Source organism: Tympanuchus pallidicinctus, unplaced genomic scaffold (genome assembly GCF_026119805.1).
Source record: "Tympanuchus pallidicinctus isolate F22 unplaced genomic scaffold, pur_lepc_1.0 scaffold20, whole genome shotgun sequence".
Classification (NCBI taxonomy): domain Eukaryota; kingdom Metazoa; phylum Chordata; class Aves; order Galliformes; family Phasianidae; genus Tympanuchus; species Tympanuchus pallidicinctus.
This window is the reverse complement of record NW_026294722.1, coordinates 12,822,953-12,840,520: the sequence shown is the minus strand read 5'-3', so window position 1 is coordinate 12,840,520 and position 17,568 is coordinate 12,822,953. Positions and strand designations below refer to the sequence as shown.

The 17,568-nt window shown below is 47.0% G+C and overlaps 2 protein-coding genes across 2 annotated transcripts in view; one reads left to right on the top strand and one right to left on the bottom strand.

Annotated features, from left to right (window-relative positions):
* Nucleotides 1–7,582, bottom strand: part of CEP250 (centrosomal protein 250) — a 33,102-nt gene extending 25,520 nt beyond the window's left edge. Inside the window, exons 1-8 of the mRNA XM_052683990.1 lie at nt 7,472–7,582; nt 5,658–5,726; nt 4,984–5,066; nt 3,627–3,792; nt 2,900–3,006; nt 1,986–2,210; nt 1,375–1,471; nt 784–882 (exon numbers count right to left, since the gene is read on the bottom strand). Coding sequence (XP_052539950.1) covers nt 784–882; nt 1,375–1,471; nt 1,986–2,210; nt 2,900–3,006; nt 3,627–3,792; nt 4,984–5,066; nt 5,658–5,726; nt 7,472–7,582 — 957 coding nt within the window. The remainder of the gene's footprint in view (nt 1–783; nt 883–1,374; nt 1,472–1,985; nt 2,211–2,899; nt 3,007–3,626; nt 3,793–4,983; nt 5,067–5,657; nt 5,727–7,471) is intronic.
* A 3,383-nt stretch (nt 7,583–10,965) lies between these two features.
* GDF5 (growth differentiation factor 5) lies at nt 10,966–16,559 on the top strand. Its single transcript, XM_052684002.1, has 2 exons — nt 10,966–13,112; nt 14,679–16,559. Exons 1-2 carry the CDS (start codon nt 12,479–12,481, stop codon nt 15,545–15,547), a joined length of 1,503 nt encoding a protein of 500 aa, XP_052539962.1. The 5' UTR covers nt 10,966–12,478; the 3' UTR covers nt 15,548–16,559.
* The last annotated feature ends 1,009 nt before the right edge of the window (nt 16,560–17,568 follow it).

Genomic DNA, 17,568 nt, shown 5'->3' with positions numbered 1-17,568 from the left:
AATATGAAGTGGATAGAAGCTGCTTGAATGCTTAGTTTCTTGAAGCTCTCAGGAATTATTTGGTTCTCTTTTGGCTTCTCAAAGCCACATATACAAGCACCAAATCAACACTGGAAACAGCAATGAAAAGAACCATTAACACTGCCCAGAGAAGAAGGCAGCTGATGAATACTGGAAAACAGTAATGAAATAGCTAATGTTTATAATTGCTCTGAGCAGAAGCAAAAAAGGAAAAAATGATTAAATAAGAACTGACTTTGTGTGAGGCAGTGTAAAAGATCTGATGATTAAACCTCCTGTACGGAGTGAAGATTTGGAGTAAGTTAAACCTACCACTAACCAGTTGGAACAGTTAAGATTCTGTGATGATAATGGTCAGTGAAGACAGAGTGAAGTAGCAAAGCTGGCAAATGCATTGATTGAGTCAGTGACCTTTCACAAAAATCTGAAGAACAACATGGTTATTGCTCACGGAGGGTTTGGGAAGCCTCCAAGCAACACTGGAGTAGAAATGTCAAGTAGCCAACTAAGAAAGCACAGTTCGAGAGAGACCTTAACATGACAGTGAAGGCAAAGCTATTGAAACTCCTAGGAGCTCAGGTGAAGAGTCACAGGAGAGCTTACTGTGAAGCTGTAATAGGTTTCATGTCAGGAAAATGACATAAAAATTAAACGGCCAGGAGCATGCAAAACACGTGATTTTATTCCCTGTGCTTCTCTCTTTCCTTCATCAAGTACTTCAAAATCAAATCTGTAAGGACGTGAACTCAAAAATGTACTCACCTCAGTTATCTCTCTGATTAGCTTCTGAAGGGCAAGATTCTCTTCTTTGGCATTTTTAGTTAATGAAGCTTCGTATTCTACCTCTAGCCGACTTGCTTCCTGAGAATAGAATAAGGAAAGAGTGGAGAAGGAAGAGCTGCTCCCCTCTGAAGATTTGCATCTTCATCAGCACTGTCATGCTGACAAGCCCTAGAGCTTTAAGTATATAACTTTCCTTACTATTCAATTTCTTCTTTGCTAAAACTAAGAAGAGAAAGAATAGCAATTTGCTTTCACAGACAGTTAAGCTGTCAATTCCAAGTCATTTTGACCACTACAAACTTAAAGTCTGAAGCAAAATTGCATGGATGGAAACCCCTTAAGACACCCAAAATGTCTACAGCTCTCCTGCCATTGCCTGCACCTGGATGGACCCCACACGTGCCAAACACACAACAGTTATCTTGGTGATGTTCCTGATTTTTCCCCATAGTTCACATCCTAACTATTCTTCCTCTTGAGGAAGCCACACCTCTCTATGCTAAGGCTAGAGAACAAATTACTCAAACCAAGCAGACACTGGGCCACTTCTCAGATAAAGGTAAAACATACTAGCATCTCCAAAGTGTCGTTAAGTGTTTTCACGGTCTTCTCTTTCTCCTCATTTTGCTTCTGAGACTGTACAAGCAAGGCTGAGAGCTCCATCACCCTGAGAAGAAAAGGTCCACATGCCATTCCAAAAGCATCGCACACCACATGTTAAAAAAGATAAGCAGCTCCCAAAAGCACAGCAGAAAAGGTTCAGCCCAGAAAACACAGCAAAGACAGCCTTGATCTCTACATGCTAACATGCTGTGCATTGCAGAAAGGCACTGCTCGGCCCAAAGGACTGTGCACTCAGTCTTCCAAGGAAACATCAGTACAGAGGTGCCATATTGCTTACAACAATCCTGTGCAAACTCCTCCCATATGCTTGAGCACAGCCCTGGACAGCAAAAAAGCTTTATACTACTCTGAATTTCTCAGTAAGAATCAGTAATAGCAATTACATTACAATATACAATCTTTCTTCCTGTCTTCCTCCTCAGAAGAGCTTCCACCAGAACTTTTACACTGGGCATAAATGAGGTTATGCGAATATGTAACAAACAGGTGTGTTCTGAGCATGGATCAGCACTCACAAAAGACGTCAGGAACAAAAATAAAGTCTCAGGTATATTAACCTATCTTGAAGCTCTTTCTTCTCCTGGTCCCCATTGACTTGAGAGCACATTTCCAAAGCCTTCTGGTCTATTTCCCTTTCCACTTGTTGCTGTGCTTGATCCTTTGGGACGGGCCTACCCAAAGTGACAGACTCCCAGCGCTGTAGGCCAGAGTTCAGACGGAAGCAGCTCACAAGTATGGATCCAGAGAGTCTCATTTGCTCTGCCTTCAGCTCTGACAAATCTCTGAGGAAGAATAAAGAAAAAACTAATGTTCACAGTGTAATTTTTAGCAGCCAGAACACTTTTCAAGTACAAAATCAGGCAACAGACTGTACCTTTGTTAGGGACAAATCATATGCTAATCTCAGAAGGTCAGATGAATATCTATAGAGCTGTGGAATTTTTGTTCATTTGTTTATTTTGTTAATTTGTGTTTATTTTCTCCTCAGAATAAATGCATACCATAGTAGGAAGGCTTCAAGAACTTCTAATCACTCTTATAAATTGCTGCTCTTGTAGCATCTTATTAAAAATACTGTAATTATCATTAATACATATAAGAAACTTCACTAAGATCCACAGATCCTATAACTAGCATCTCATCATTAAGTGACCATCACCAACTGGACTGCTAAGAGGCATATGAAAATATGCCCATAATAAATGCTTCAGGAAGGTACTATAGGAATAATCCTTGAAACACAGAATCACAGGTGTTAGAAGAGACCTCAAGAGATCCTCAAATCCAACAGCCCTGGTCACACAGGTGGCAACAGGTCCAAAGCACGCTTTATGGAATTACTTTAAGTTATCAAAGGAGAAACTGTATTATTAGCTGTAACTGAAGGAAGATCAAAGTACAAAAAGCAGGTGTGAACAGAAGAGAAGCTACATTGTGCTCTCCAGGATATCTGTTCTTAATTTCTCCTCACCTGTCAGTGGCAGTCTTCATTTCCAGGAAATGACGGCGGAAGGTCAGCACCTGCCGCCAGAGGCTCAGAAGACGGTTATGTTCACCCCTTAAGTAGCTGTCATGAAACTAAATACACAAAGACAAAAAGGAACAGCAACTCAGCCTTCCCTGTCACTGCACAATCTTTCTAGATCCGAGTGTACAGGCATCATCATTAGAACGCATTTAATAACTCCCACAGAAGCATCAAGGACTGAAAAGGCAAACATCCTCAGTAAACCTGCTAGCTGAATTCAAAGATGTTCCCACCTCTCCTGATGCAGTGGCTATCAACAAAGCACACTGATCAGGATTCCTTATCTTATTCTGCAGAGATATCTAACATTCTTGGTAAAGGAAGAACAAAAACTCCTTCATTTGCTTGCCAAAGGCTGCTGTTAAGGGATGCTTGTCTTGACCCTCTTTTGAACCCGAAAACATACAGACCTCTCTGTTCTTCACAGCTGAGATTTCAGAAGTGTAAAATAAATACATAAGTGAAAAGAAGAGTCCACGTGTGACTGGCCTACAGTGTACAGCAACAGCAAGTCCTTGCCTTTAAGGCCGCAGCATCATTGCAGCCGGCGGGTATCTTCCACCACCACCTCTGCTGACAGCCCTCCATCCCACAGTTGCATTCTGCTAACCACAACCATATTCTCATTTGAGTCTGGCACTACATTGGCATTCCTACAGCCTATCCTTACCTCACGCTCACTGCGCCATTCACTCTCCTTCAAATCCAGCTCCTCTCGGGCCCTCATCCAATCTGCTGTCAGTTTTCCAACATCTTCTTTAAGGGCTAAATTCACCTCATTTGCTTTATCTAGGTGTTCCCGCAGGAGGGTGTTCACTTTTGCCAGGTTCTCACACCTTGGAAAGGGAGAAATAGCAATGAGCTGACTGAATGACTACTACAGGTAGCACGCCTGTGCTTTTCCAGTTCCATAAACAATGACTTTCTTTTCAAGGAAACAGTATCAGTGCTTTCTAGGAATAACAAAGATGTCTCTGCTATGGCAAACCCATTTGTTTTTTCTTGCATTAAGCCCTCATTTCCATTTACAGTGTCAGTCTCCCCTTCCTCACAGGTTAAGCTCTTGCCTTCCCTATGCTCCGGCTGGTCACTTGTCATGACAATGAAGTGGACAAGATCCTGCTGAATGCACCACTGTCCTGACTGCCTTCATACCACCACTGTTATCTCTGCTTCCACATCCTTTCCCTTGCAATACTGCTCCTACTTTTGCCCACTTCTTTTTAAGCCTCTCTCTGTTCTTGCCCAATACAGTAGGGCCTGCAGTAAAAACTCCACTTTGTTGATCCAGCAAACTGCATGCCACAAAACCAAGGCCATACATGTGTGCAAAACAGCTTTAAATGAAGCTCTGGACTAAAAAGTGAACTTTTATTCAGTTCCCCAAGTGCAGTGTATCCGCAGCCCTCAAGAAGGCTTTAAACCATGCTCATTGTAAGGAGCATAAAGTACTGCAGGCCAATTACTGTGGGGCCACAGCCTAGTGTCTCCCTCAGGAAATTTTTCATGAACAAAATTGGAAGAACAACTGTCCAGTGAACAGGCACAGAGCTCAGTTTTTGGACAAAAGTAGGAGTTGTGCTTCCTCCACCTTACTCTGCAACTTAGGCAACACAGCACACACATATTTTATACCACACACAATTTATCTCTGTGACTGAAGGAGAAAGAGAAGCATATGACAGAAGATTTCTGTGGTGCCAAATGCTTGTCAGATAAAACAAAACTCCAAACTAAATAGGAAAACACCTGCTCTATGAAATCTGTAGGATGTTATGGTTTGATTCCCAATGTAAAGCAGAGCATATCTCATCTACTGAATCATAGAAAAATTTAGGGTGGAGAGGGACCTTTGGAGGTCATACAACCAACCCTCAATCCAGAGATACAGACTGTGGACCTTCCTCCTTTCAAAACGGACTGTCCAGCTGCTTCCCTTGAGAAGATGAGGTAGGACTTAAGAGGTTTTATCTCACTTCCACAAGGATCCAGGACGCCAAGAATGAGGTACTGCTCTTTCCTTTTACCTTTGCTGCTCTTCTTCTAACCGGAGGAGAGCTTTCTCCAGGGCACGGTGTTCAGTGGTTTCCCATCTGTCTGAAAGGGATCCCTTAAGAAAGGAAAGGTTTAATCAAATTCTTGTGTTCCCTTCACTGCTGTTATCATCCACTGCTTTCCCCTTCATTTGTTTGGTATCTTAGGAGCTCGTGACTTCTTCCAGGCATCACAACTACAGGGAGGAAGGGAAGCGTAGAGTACCACCCCATGTCAGTAGCTCTCCTCAGTTTCCCACTCTCACAGCTGGGTATCTACAGCTCACAACCAAGGGTGCTCACTTAGACTTGAAGCTTGGGAATACATCCTCCCCTACTCTTTGTTTCCTGGGTTTACATTGCCTTCTAAGATGCTGTGTTTCAATCCTTATTCAGACAGCCATCATGTAAGAAGCAGTACAGCCCTCTCCTGAGAGCCAGCATAAGCATTACTCCAGCAACAAAACACTCCTTCATAGAGTTAACGTTCTTCTTGATAAGGTTTTCTGGTCTGGCATTTCCAGGACTAAAGGCTGCTCTATGAATGGCTACTGGACAAAATACTGAAAGGCAAAATACTGAAGTACTTCTTTGAACCTTCACATCAGGAAAACAAGGTTTTTATTGCTTTGGGGAGCCTTTAATCTGAGTTAACAAATGCCACATACCTGCACACTCACCCCTCCTGCTTCAAGTCGCTGCTCCAGCTCACGACACCAGCTCCGATACTGCAGCAGCTGAGATGGAAACAGAATTAGGATGAGGGAAATAAAGCTTCTAACAGACTCAGCTCCCCCTGCGTTAGCTTTTCTCTAAGCCTTTACAGAGGGAGCCCAGCACTTTTCACAGCACTAATGAGATGGAAAGAAGTCATTATCATACATGGAAGCTTCACTTTATCTAATACTAAAGAAAGTGAAGAAGGGTTTATGTTATGCATAGTGCTAACTGCTCATCCTGAGACAGTGATGACATGCAGAACGATGAGACAGACACAGATGCCATGCCAGGCCAACTGTATCTGTCAGACTGAAGATTACCCCGTTCAAATCTCAGCAAACCATATTACATCCAGAAAGTGGTCCAACACCAAAACTCAATGACAAATTCTTCTTGAATCATGTTTCATTACGAGCCTGGAAAAGAAAACTTACCAAATGGTTCAGTATGCCTCAGTAACAGTAAGCTTACTGTGAATCACAGAATCGTTTGAGTTGGAAGGGATCTTTAAAGGTCATCTCATCAAACCCCCCCCGCACTGAACGGGGACACCCGCTGCTAGGTCAGGCTGTCAGAGCCCCAGCCTGACAGCCTCAAATATATCCAAGGAGGGGGCAACCATCACATCTCTGAGCAACCTGTTCCAGTGCCTCACCACTCTAACTGCAAAAAACTTCTTCCTTACATCAGCCTAAATCTCCCCTCTTTTCGTTTGAAACCATTTCCCCTTGTCCTATCACAACAGACCCTGTTAAAGAGTCTGTCCCCTTCTTCCTTAAGGCCCCTTTGAATACTGAAAGCTCTCCCCAGAGCCTTCTCCTCTCCAGACTGCTCAGCCCCAGCTCTCAGCCTGCCCTTGTAGGGGGGTGTTCCGTCCCTCAGATCATTGCTGTGGCCTTCCTCTGGACGCCTACCAACAGGTCTATGTCTCTGCTGTGCTGAGGTCCACGTGTGGACGCAGTGCTCCACGTGGGGTCTCGCAGTGCAGCACAGAGGAGTAGGATCCCCTCCCTCGCCCCACTGTTTTGGATGCACCCAGGATCTGGCTGGCTTTCTGAGCCGTGAGGGCACACCGTTGGCCTCACATCCAGCTTGCCATCAATTAATACTCCTTGTAGCACCAGTATCCTACTCAGGAAAATCAACAAGAAAACACAGTTTCTTGCAACGCAGCCAAGTAAGACGCAAACAGTAAAAACAAAAGGGAGGGAAAAGCTCCGATATGGTGAGAATGCCTGAACGGGAGGGACTGGGGGCAGACAGGTCTGTGCACAGCTGCTGGCCGGGCACAAGCAGCAGTGCTTCGGGAATACCAAAATAAGTGGAAAATCAGCTGGCAGAGCCCGAAGGGAACGAACGAAGCTCCGCACGGCCTGCAGGAGGAGACTGCCTTTAGCGTCTCTCTGCTCTCGCACCTGCCCTGCACAGACACTTCCAGCAGCGTTAATTAACGCCCGCTCAGCGCTCGAGCAGTTCCCCATTCGGAAAAAAAGCCACGCTGCCTCCCGCGCTCAAACAGGACAAGAGTTTCCGCTACGCCCCCCGAACGGCGACTTCCAACGGGCAAAAACTCCCCCGGCCCGCCGCGCAGCCCTTACTCCCCGCACGGCGCTCGGGCCCCGCGCCGCCCGCACAGCTTTTCCCCTTCCGGCCTCGCCCGGACCGACGCGGGGCGCTGCGGGCAGCGGGAGGGGCCGGGCCGCTCCCCGGGCCTCGCTGCGGGCCAAGCGCCCGGCCGCGCCTCCTCCCGCCCTCCCCTCACCTTCTCCCGCAGCTTCCGCACCAGCACCGCTCGCTGCTGCTGCGCCTCCTCCTCTCCGTGCGGCCGCCGCCGCGGGCAGGCCCGGCCCCGCGCCGCCTCCCTCGCCGCCATGCCCCGCGCCCGGCCCCGCCCCGCCCGCCGAGCTCCGCAGCGCGGCGATAGGCCGGCCGTTGGGCGGCGGGAAGGGCGCCGTGCCGCGACGGGGCTGCCGCTGCCGCGTGCTCGATGCGGGCGGCTCCATGCTGTGCCGCGGCTGCCTGGGGGCTGTGTATGTTGGCGGTATCCGAATAATTTACCAGGACGCTCTGAGCTCTCCGATAAAGCAGATTTTATTCGCAATTGCAATGGCGGGACTCCTGCAGGCAGGAGCGCACATAGGAAACAGCGTTACACCTTTCATCCCCTACTGCCCGACCCTTACCTCTTGCTCCCCTGGTTGCTGAGTACTGCAGCTTCACACTCTTTCGTGACGCCTCACAAACACCAAGTAAACACAAATCCTTACCACCCGAGCACAAATGCCTTAATTGGTTCATTGCCTTCTAACAATTGCTTTCTTCACAAATATCTGGTCCTAACTTTCGGATGTCTGCTTTACAACATAAACAGAACCTCTTAATTATTTAATTACCCCTCGCGTTTGTGCCTTTACACCGGCTCGTTGTCCTTGCACAGAGATAAGCTGGGGAGGAGGACAGAGGGGAGCATCTTGGAGCCTGCCTACGGTGTCCTCACATTCCCACAGAGTGGGACAGCTCTGCTTTGTGTAAAGGCCCTGACTCCTGGAAAGTTTGTTAAATGCATTTCACTTCTGCTGGCCTAATGAACAGCCTTACATTATGTTTCCTAGTTCAGAATACTACACCCACATCGTTTAGAACATTTGAAGTCTATTGCAGCTTTGTGAGAAAGAATTTGTCACGTAATTCAGTAACTACGTTTCTAAAATATGTTACTAATATGTACATGGTATTTTTACTTTTCACATCAGCTATTTCTAAGGATATGCTACAGCTTGCTTCTTTAGATCAATTTCCCTTTTCAATATTCAATGCAGAAACAACACTTTCACTTTCCACATGGGGAAACTGAATATGAGCTGAATGTAAGGAAGGTGGATTCGGCTCTACGACGTGTGAAATATAAGAGATGCGGATTTAGCTCTGTGAACACGGGGAAAATCGCTGGAAATCAAGATGAAGCCAGAAATGCTACGAAGTGGGCCAGGAGTCTGCTGGTGCCATGCCCAGAGAGTCACATAATAACACCCTGAGCTGGAAGCGACCCACACGACCACTGAGGCCAACCCGGCCCCACACAGCAGCACCCCAACCCAAACCTGTGGCTGAGAGCGGTGTCCTCCAGCAGCTCAGGCCGTGCCCGCTGCCCCAGCAGCCTGTGCCATGCCCACCCTCTGGGCACGGCCTTTCCCTGATATCCAACCTGAAGGACAGGAGCAGCTCGAAGGCACTGAACGCCTGCTCTGCACAAAGCGGTTGGGGTTCACTTACAGCTGTGCTACATTGCTGTCAAATGAGACAAAGGTAGAAAAGAACGACAGTTTTTTGACCCTGCAGCTGCATGAGTTTGATTGACAAAAGCGATCCCTTCGGTACGCAGTGGTGGAGCCAGCCACGTGGATCATCAAATGCTGTCTCAGCTCTTATGGCTTTCTGAACTGAAATGCCAATCCATAGGAGTGCAGAGCTCTGGCAGCACTCGCATCACAGCACCCATGTTGGTGACATGCAGGAGCCCGAGGGGCCGTGCCTCCAGAAACAGCAATTTGGCCAGAAGAAGCATCTGGATTAAATTACACAGGGGACAGGAATAACGGGTAACACGTTCTGAGAGCTGAAGCAGTCCTCAGGGCTTTGCTCAGAGGAACTCACAGTAGCTCATTGCTGAGGTTCCAGCAGAGCTGCTCAATGTCTCCAGCTTCACACTCCTCCTGTTCACCATGTCCTGAATGTGGGACGTGGTAGTGGCAGCTCTGGGTGCTCCTGCACTCCCGTGAGAAGGAGGCAGGCAGAGGCTGAGAGGTATCTGCGCACACTGCTCAGCCTGTCCCCAGCAAGGAAAGCAGCCGCTGCGTGCAGCCTGTCCGCTGTCCTGGTGTCTGCTGTGGAACTGCGTTCTCTGCCCTTGCTACCAAAGCACTACTGCCCTATCTAGGCTCCCATGGGATGCAATTCCTGCTGATCCATCTTTTTTCCTCCTGTGCTGTTTAAGGTGAAATCCTTGCACAGGCCTCCTGTCATTCTTTCTAGTTCCTGATCTCTGTGAAGATGTCGCAGCACAATTTTCTAAAAGAATCATATTTTCTTAGAATGGCTGAAAGTGACCTTAAAGATCATTGCATTCATTCTTGTTGTGACTGGCAGTATCTGTTGGGTGTTTAATAAAACCCTTAAACTGAGAGACACGTTCATCTCAGTTATGTAAACACTGTGTGAACATTTGATTGATTCTGCTTTTAGTCTGATTTACCAGGAGACAAGGCCTATGTAGTCCCGTTGTCCCACCTTCTGCTCTTTCCTGTTCATCTCCCAAATAATTCTGTATCTGCGAATCTCAACAAAGTTTAATGGAACAATAGAGATCTTTAAGATACAAAGTTCTTACTGGTGTTGGAAGCTAGATACACCAAAAGTAATGCCTCCTATCTACCTCCATACCAACTACAACAGATACCACAGATAGCACTGTTTGGCGGAGCAGATTCTCAGCTTGCAAAATGCTGTTTTTCAACATAGTCACCACCATTAGCTCTGCATTTTCACCAGCAATGAACAAGAGCCTGCATGCTGCACTCGTAGAAGTCTGCACCAGCTCTGGGGATCCATGGCCGCCATCACCACGGCTGAAATGCATCATCCACTGCCTCACTGTGCTCACATCCACTGCTTGGTCTCCAGGAATGCAAGTACTGATGAATGTTGCTGGGTGCCAGCTTTTCCACATGGAGGAATTTGATTCCATCCCTTTGCTCCATATGCAACTCCCATGTCAGATGCCATTCTGTCAGGCTGTCCCTCTGCTGCCATCTGTCATGTGACAGTGAAACAGAACAGAATGCTGGTGGGAAGGTTCAAACTACAGCCATTCCACCAACACCCTCCTCTGACATCGTGGGCCAACATCACAGAATAGGAGGCGTTACTTTCAGGGCATCCCTCGTAGAATAAGAGCGTGAGCTCAGCACTCAGCTGTTTGTGTGGGCAGTGCAGAACCGATGCAGCACACCAGCCTGCTGCAGGAAAGTGGGTAACGTGGGTGGGAGGAAGGGACAGCATGGCTGAGGGCATGGGGACAGCACAAAGGAGTTGCTGGGGAATGGGCCTGTTGGAAGGAACTCAAGGAAAAGTTGCTTTGTTTTGATGGGAAACATCAAATCCACTCCAGAGGAATGGCAATTAGGTCAAAATCAGGAGGGTGGGGTTTTTGTTCTCCCTCGTTTTTGACATCTGTGCAGTCCCTGAGCTGTTCTACCCTTCGGTTCCTCTGCCAGAATCAGGTAAAGTATTCTAAGTGTGTCATGTGGAAACGGCTGCAGGTTGTTATTTATGAAAGTAATTTTGTGTCAGAGTGGAAAATGTCACAGCATGTCCAAATCAAGTTAAATCTAGACTGTTGTATCTATTCCTTTTATTCTTGCTTCAGGAATAAGAGACTTTGAGGGAAGATTGGGCTCAGCACCAGTGCTGGATGAGAGAAGGGTCCCATTAATCCCTGTTCACTCCAGCGCGGTGCCTCATTTCCCAAAGGCTCATTCAGAACAACAGCTCATTTTTTGTACTGCATGAAAGCCACTCTCGCTGCGTGCTCCCTTGTGTCCAGCTGACAGCAGCAGATACCTTCCCTTGTAAGCAGCTCTGGTTCCCATCTCCTGTGGGCAGGCAGCTGTGGGCAGGCAGCTCTCCTACATTCGGGCTAACAAAAGCTCCCTCCTGGCTGCACTCCGGCACGGAGCGCCCCGAGCTGTGCGGGCGGCAGGAGCAGGGCTGCCTGCAGGGTGCACTGCCGGCACAGCCTTCTGCTGCAGCCGGCTCACACGGGTTTGTTCAAAGCACAGCAATAAAGACGCCAAAGTACGGTGACTGCGGGCACGGCGGTGCCGCTGCGTTGTAGAAAATTAATCTTCACCTCTGTTAAGTGCCTGCCCTGTTGGCTAAGTCGCTGGAGGACAAAGCGAAGCCGCTGCCACGGGCTGCAGAAATAAAGAGCTGGCCGGGTTAGGCACCGAGGTTTTAATGCGCGCGTTCCCGCGGGCCGCAGGACGGGTCCCGCTGTTGATCTTGCAGTTTGTGCCATTGAAACGTGAAGCTGATGGAAGGCGAAAGGAGAGGTTGTGCCGCCGCTCAAAAAGGCGTCCTCTGGAGCCCTGAGCCCGCCGAGCTGTTTCACATGAGGCAGGGTATGAGTCATGCTCATGAAAAGGGCAAAGAAGATTTTTTTTTAAAGAAATATATCGCAGTTAAATTAGTTTAGACAGCATGACATCAGAGAGTAATTAAATAGGTTTGTTGGAATTCCGTTTCCAATTCCTGAGTTCAGGTTTGTAAAAGATTTCTGAGCACCTGCAGGTCTCTGTGTGTGAAATATTTTCACTGGAAAGGATTCAAAACGTTAAAAAAACCTTTTAACACAGAGGCAGCATTACGCCATTCTTCCTTCTTGGAAAAAAAACCCCTCCGATTTAAACAGGACTCCTTCAAGTTTTCAGTCAGTTTTACAGAAGAAAACGAGGTGGTAAACTTTCTCTTTTCAAGAACAAGTCCTTTACAGCCGCTAACTGAAGTCAGGGGAGAGCGCGTCTGAGTTCGTGAGCATTTCCACTATGGGACTGGATACGAGCACTGAACAACGAGATTTGAAATGTTTTAATCTCAATCGAAAACCATTTTTGCTGACTTTGGTTTTTAATTTCTTTCATGTTTTCTTCTGCCAAACTGGAGGAACCTTTCCTGATTTTTTCTTTAGCGGCATTCAGAGGAAGACCAGAGGATGAAAATCCTGCATTTTCTCACTTTACTGCTTTGGCATTTGACTTGGCTGTCTCTGGATCTAGTTCCTGGAGCACTGAGTAATTCTGAAGCAGGCCAGAGTAATCCAGGGTCTAAAACAGATCTGTTAAAAGCAGAAGGAAAAGAGAGGGCTCCCTCAGCACGGGCAGGCACGCCACGGGCTGCGAACCATGGATTTAGCACCGGGACCTCAAAGGCAAGGGCTAAAAGCAATGCTGCTCAGGCTGGAGCTCTGCTGGCCAAGAACGATGAATCGCAGAGGGTTCTTTCAAGAACGGCAGCCACGGAGGCAAAGGTAGGACATCTCCCGAGCAGACCTTCTGGAGTAAGGACGGTGACTCCAAAGGTCCCAAATCTTAGCAGCAAGGCGGCTTTGAAAAAAACTGGCACGAGTGGTACTGATACCAGCTCCTTCAAAACGAAAAAGACTAAAGAGCCTGTCACCCAAAGGGAAGCTAAGGAAACTTTCAGACAGCCCCCTATAACGCCACATGAATACATGCTCTCTCTGTACAGGACTCTCTCAGACGCAGAAAGAAAAGGTGTTAATGGAAGTGTAAAACTGGAGGCTGGACTTGCCAATACAATAACCAGCTTTATAGACAAAGGACAAGGTAAGAGGGGAGCTCGCGCATGTGTGGACAGAGGGATGCCTGAGTGCAAGGCTTACTAGAAAATAACTGCGTGCTGTTAAAGTCAAAAGGCTCTTCTTAGCGAAAATGAAATTATACACCTTTGCTGTAGATTTTGTCCTTATCTCGGTGAGTTTTTCTAGGGGCAGAATTTGATGGTTGCGTGGCAGCCAAGCAAAACATCAGGAGAATATTTTAGATGCATATTTCTGAAAATCCATCAGTCCTTGCGTGTTTAAGTGTTTAAAAACTTTAACGTTTTTATCCCATGCTCTTTAATAAGTAGCTTCTGGAAACTACTGTTCATTTTTTTTGCTAAGTGTGCCTGAAAATATGTTCTATGCTGAGAAAGCAGCTGTTCTGTGGAAAAACACAAGTTTCAGAACTGGAGGTCACCCCAATTTGTTCAAGGATGAGTTGGGAGGAACTACAGTGTAGACCCAGGAGTCATAGAGTAGCGTTAGTGTACCTGTATGAGCTCAAATCTCGTGCTTTCGGACACCACCAGCCTTCTAACCGCAGAAGCTCATAGCCAAGCATGGGCTAATAAGAGTAAATAACTTCTGGGACTCCCTAATTTGCGGTTCAATGTTATGGCTCCAAATTTTTTGGAAATTTGGCCTAGTGTCTGCTTTCGCACAACACGTAACCAGGCTCCCAAAGAAAGATGTTCACCTTGCCGTTCTGGTGGGAGACTTATCTCCATGTTGCTTCTGGTGACCTTAATGAGAGCTTGGTCATGGACTTACGGAAGCAACGTCGGCCACAGCTAACTACATAATAGTGATTGAAGGCTCAGCCAGGACCAGATTTGTTTGCTGCTTAGTTAAGAATAGTTTGGCTTTTGGGACAGGAAGGCACGCAGCTGACCAGTGCTGCGTTCGGATCCTTGGCTCGCCACTGGAAGGCGTTGTTACTGAAACACTGATAGAAAGTTGGCTTGGCTGTATTCCTCATTAGTGCTGCTCATGGGTTTAACCAGGCAAAGATAGCGTCAGGTTAAAGGGAGGCACGTTGTTCTGCCCAATTTGGAAAAGTTGTGAATCCTGTGGAGCCGAGTTAATGAGGCAATTATCCTCGCGTCCGGCAGTTCCTGGGGGATGTAGGTTTTAAGGAACTCATTGAGTATCGTGTTGTCTAAAGGTAATGTTGGAGCCAGCATGAGTCCTGGGCACCACTGAAGCCCCATTTCACTAATTTAAGTGGGATGGAAGTGGTGAATAGGCCCTGTGAGTCCTCAGACCTTATAAATGACTGTTTTCCAATTGGCTAATGGCTACTTTGAAGCTAGAAAATGGAAAATGCCCACTGGTGAAAGAATTGACATTTCTACAGGGCAAGCTCAAGAGCTCATTTCCCTGATGAGTCAATAAATTCTTCTAGATTCCTGCTCAGAACCCATCCCTTAGACAAAAATTGTTCTTTCTGTTTAGTGGGCTAACTAAGGTCAATTCTAGTCTTATGGGGGGGAGCTTCAGGAACATCGTAGAGAAATGAAAAACTAGCATTACTCTGTGCTTGATCTAAAAACGTGTGTGCTTTTTTTAGATGAGCGAGCGCCAACCATAAGAAAACAAAAATACATTTTTGACATCAGTGCATTAGAAAAAGATGGTCTGCTGGGAGCAGAGCTTCGAATATTGAGGAAAAAGCCTTCTGATGCTTGGAAATCTCATTCTTCTGGAAAAACTTCCCAGGTGAAATTGTTTAGTTGCTCTACCAACAGACAAGCAGCAACACTCCTGGACTCTCGTACTGTCAGTATCACAGATACACCAAAATGGGAAGTGTTTGACATCTGGAAGCTTTTTAGGAACTTCAAAAACTTGGTTAACTTGTGTTTTGAACTGGAAACTTTTGACAGGGGGAGAGCGGTTGATCTCAGGACTGTGGGATTTAACAGAACGGGAAGACAGGTCAATGAAAAGGCTCTCTTCTTGGTATTTGGGAGGACCAAAAAAAGGGACTTATTTTTCAATGAAATCAAGGCTAGATCCGGCCAAGATGACAAAACCGTGTACGAGTACTTATTCAATCAGAGGCGGAAGAGAAGGGCTCCTCTAGCAACACGGCAAGGGAAGAGGCCCAGTAAGAACCTGAAGGCAAGGTGTAGCAGGAAAGCCCTCCATGTGAATTTTAAGGATATGGGCTGGGATGACTGGATAATAGCACCTCTAGAATACGAAGCGTATCACTGCGAAGGTCTGTGTGAGTTCCCCCTTCGATCCCACCTAGAGCCCACCAATCACGCAGTTATCCAAACGTTAATGAACTCCATGGACCCCGAATCGACGCCTCCAACTTGCTGCGTTCCAACGAGGCTGAGTCCTATCAGCATTCTTTTCATTGACTCCGCAAACAACGTGGTCTACAAGCAGTACGAGGACATGGTGGTGGAGTCGTGTGGCTGCAGGTAGCAGAACAGTCGCTCGTGTGGATGTGTTACGAAGGACGTGAGGCACTGAACATAACCTCTCCTGAAACAAGGCTAACTTAATTTCTTACCTCTAGGGCACGTTTACAAGGATGTAGCACCAAACCCAGCGATTCTGTATGTCTCTCCCCCATCTCTCCACTGCGGGCATATTTCAGTGGTATTTGGATGCTGTCATGCAGCCCAGTATAAAGCCGTGTGTTGGCAACACGAGACTGGCTCTAACCAAAGTCTGTGACAGGGAAGATTTGACCTCCAAGCCTCTAAGTCACCAGCTTTTACTCTAGAGGCAGTGTGTAAAGATGGTATTGGTGAGCTGTGACCTGTTTGATCCTTTGAACAACATTCTTGAGACTGAATGTGAGTCCATGCGCATTGTCCATTAAGAACTGTGAGGAAGTAGTCCTGACGTCTAGAAGAGAAGGCTGTGTTCTGGCATGCTCCCATCTTGGTGTGAATAGTTGCACTGTGATATGATTTCTCTCTGATTAGCTCTCGAAACTATGCATATATAAAAAGAGTAATTAAATGTAATATGTTGATTTAGTTTTAAGCTGTACATGGAGATGGGTGATGCAGGAGGTATTACTTTCCATGTATGTTTTCCTGCAAGCTACATGTCTTTCTTAAGTATCCACCTTTCCATTATTGTGTAGCAAGATATATTACTCTGTATAAGGTCCAAGTTGTTCTCAAATGCTCCTAGTAAAAGTGTTCAGTTATGGCATAAGATGTAATAAATTATTGACACAGTGCTACATTGTGCCTAGCTGTCCAACTCTGCATAATTATAATGCTGTTAAGAATTTGTTTTAATGTTTTTGTACAATAAATACAAGTGAAAGGGACTTTTCAGAGCGGCAGAATGCTGGAGGTATGCATAACATGTTCACGTATTTCACTTGCCTCTAACTGCTGACTGGAAACACTGGAAGAAAGATCTGAAAGCACGCCGTGTTTTAATCGTGTGTGGAACGCCACTATCGCTTGGTGCACCTGGGGCCAGAATGAATTATGCAGCTGATTGCAAAAGAACTGCTATCTTCTTATTCCACGCTCCAACAGCTGCGTGTTTGCATATCTCCTGTATCTATCCCAGGCGTGGATCATAAATTTATTCTGGGATTTCTTTTTGTATGACTCCACTCACATAACCATGCTGGCATTTGAATGTAGATGGACCAGGCAGAATGTGGGAACCATTGGAAATGACTGACATAGCTTATCAACAGTTCAGTTACAAATGCTAAGGTCTTTGTTTTGCTGCAGTGTAAACCAGCAAGCCACACGAGTTCCTGGGCCTGCACTCTGCTTGCTCAGCATCACTGCCAGGGATGTTGTCATGAGGTGAATATGGCCCCGAGGTCCTCCTGCAGTGACCCCAGACCGAGCCTGTTCTGACTCACACTGCTGGGAAGTGGTCCTAAGCACCTCCTCGATGGCCACAGAGCAGCGGTGGCCAGATCTCTGTCCTTCTTTGCTCTCTGAGAGCTCTGAACTGCCGGGCCCTTGCAACAGCTCACAAGGCCTGGTGGCTGCAGCCCAGCCGCAGGCACATGGGCTCCCTGGGCGGGCAGACCTGCCGTGTGCCACAGCCTACAGTGGGGCGATACTGAGAAACACCGCAGAAAGCTTTCATACATGTGATGTCTTTGCAATAGCTCAGCACAGTGACTTCTGCCTGCAGAACTGGGCATAACTCGGCCCAACCCATGCAGTAACACAAAGTGAAGTGGGTCAGAATACTTGACAGGAGCAGGGTGACTGAACAGCCTGTTCATAACACACACTTAGCACCTGAAGCTCCCCGTCACACACCTGAGACATTCCGGTGCTTCCTGCGGCTCAGGGCTGTGCCCAGGAATCTTGTCTGCCTCTGAGCTCCAGGTGGGCTCTCCACAAGTCCTGCTTCTCCCAGCTGAGGCCACTGCCAGGACCACAGCAGCTGACCACAGCTCTGTGCCAACTGCCTGTGGGCTTTCCACAGAGCTTTCAAACCAAGGA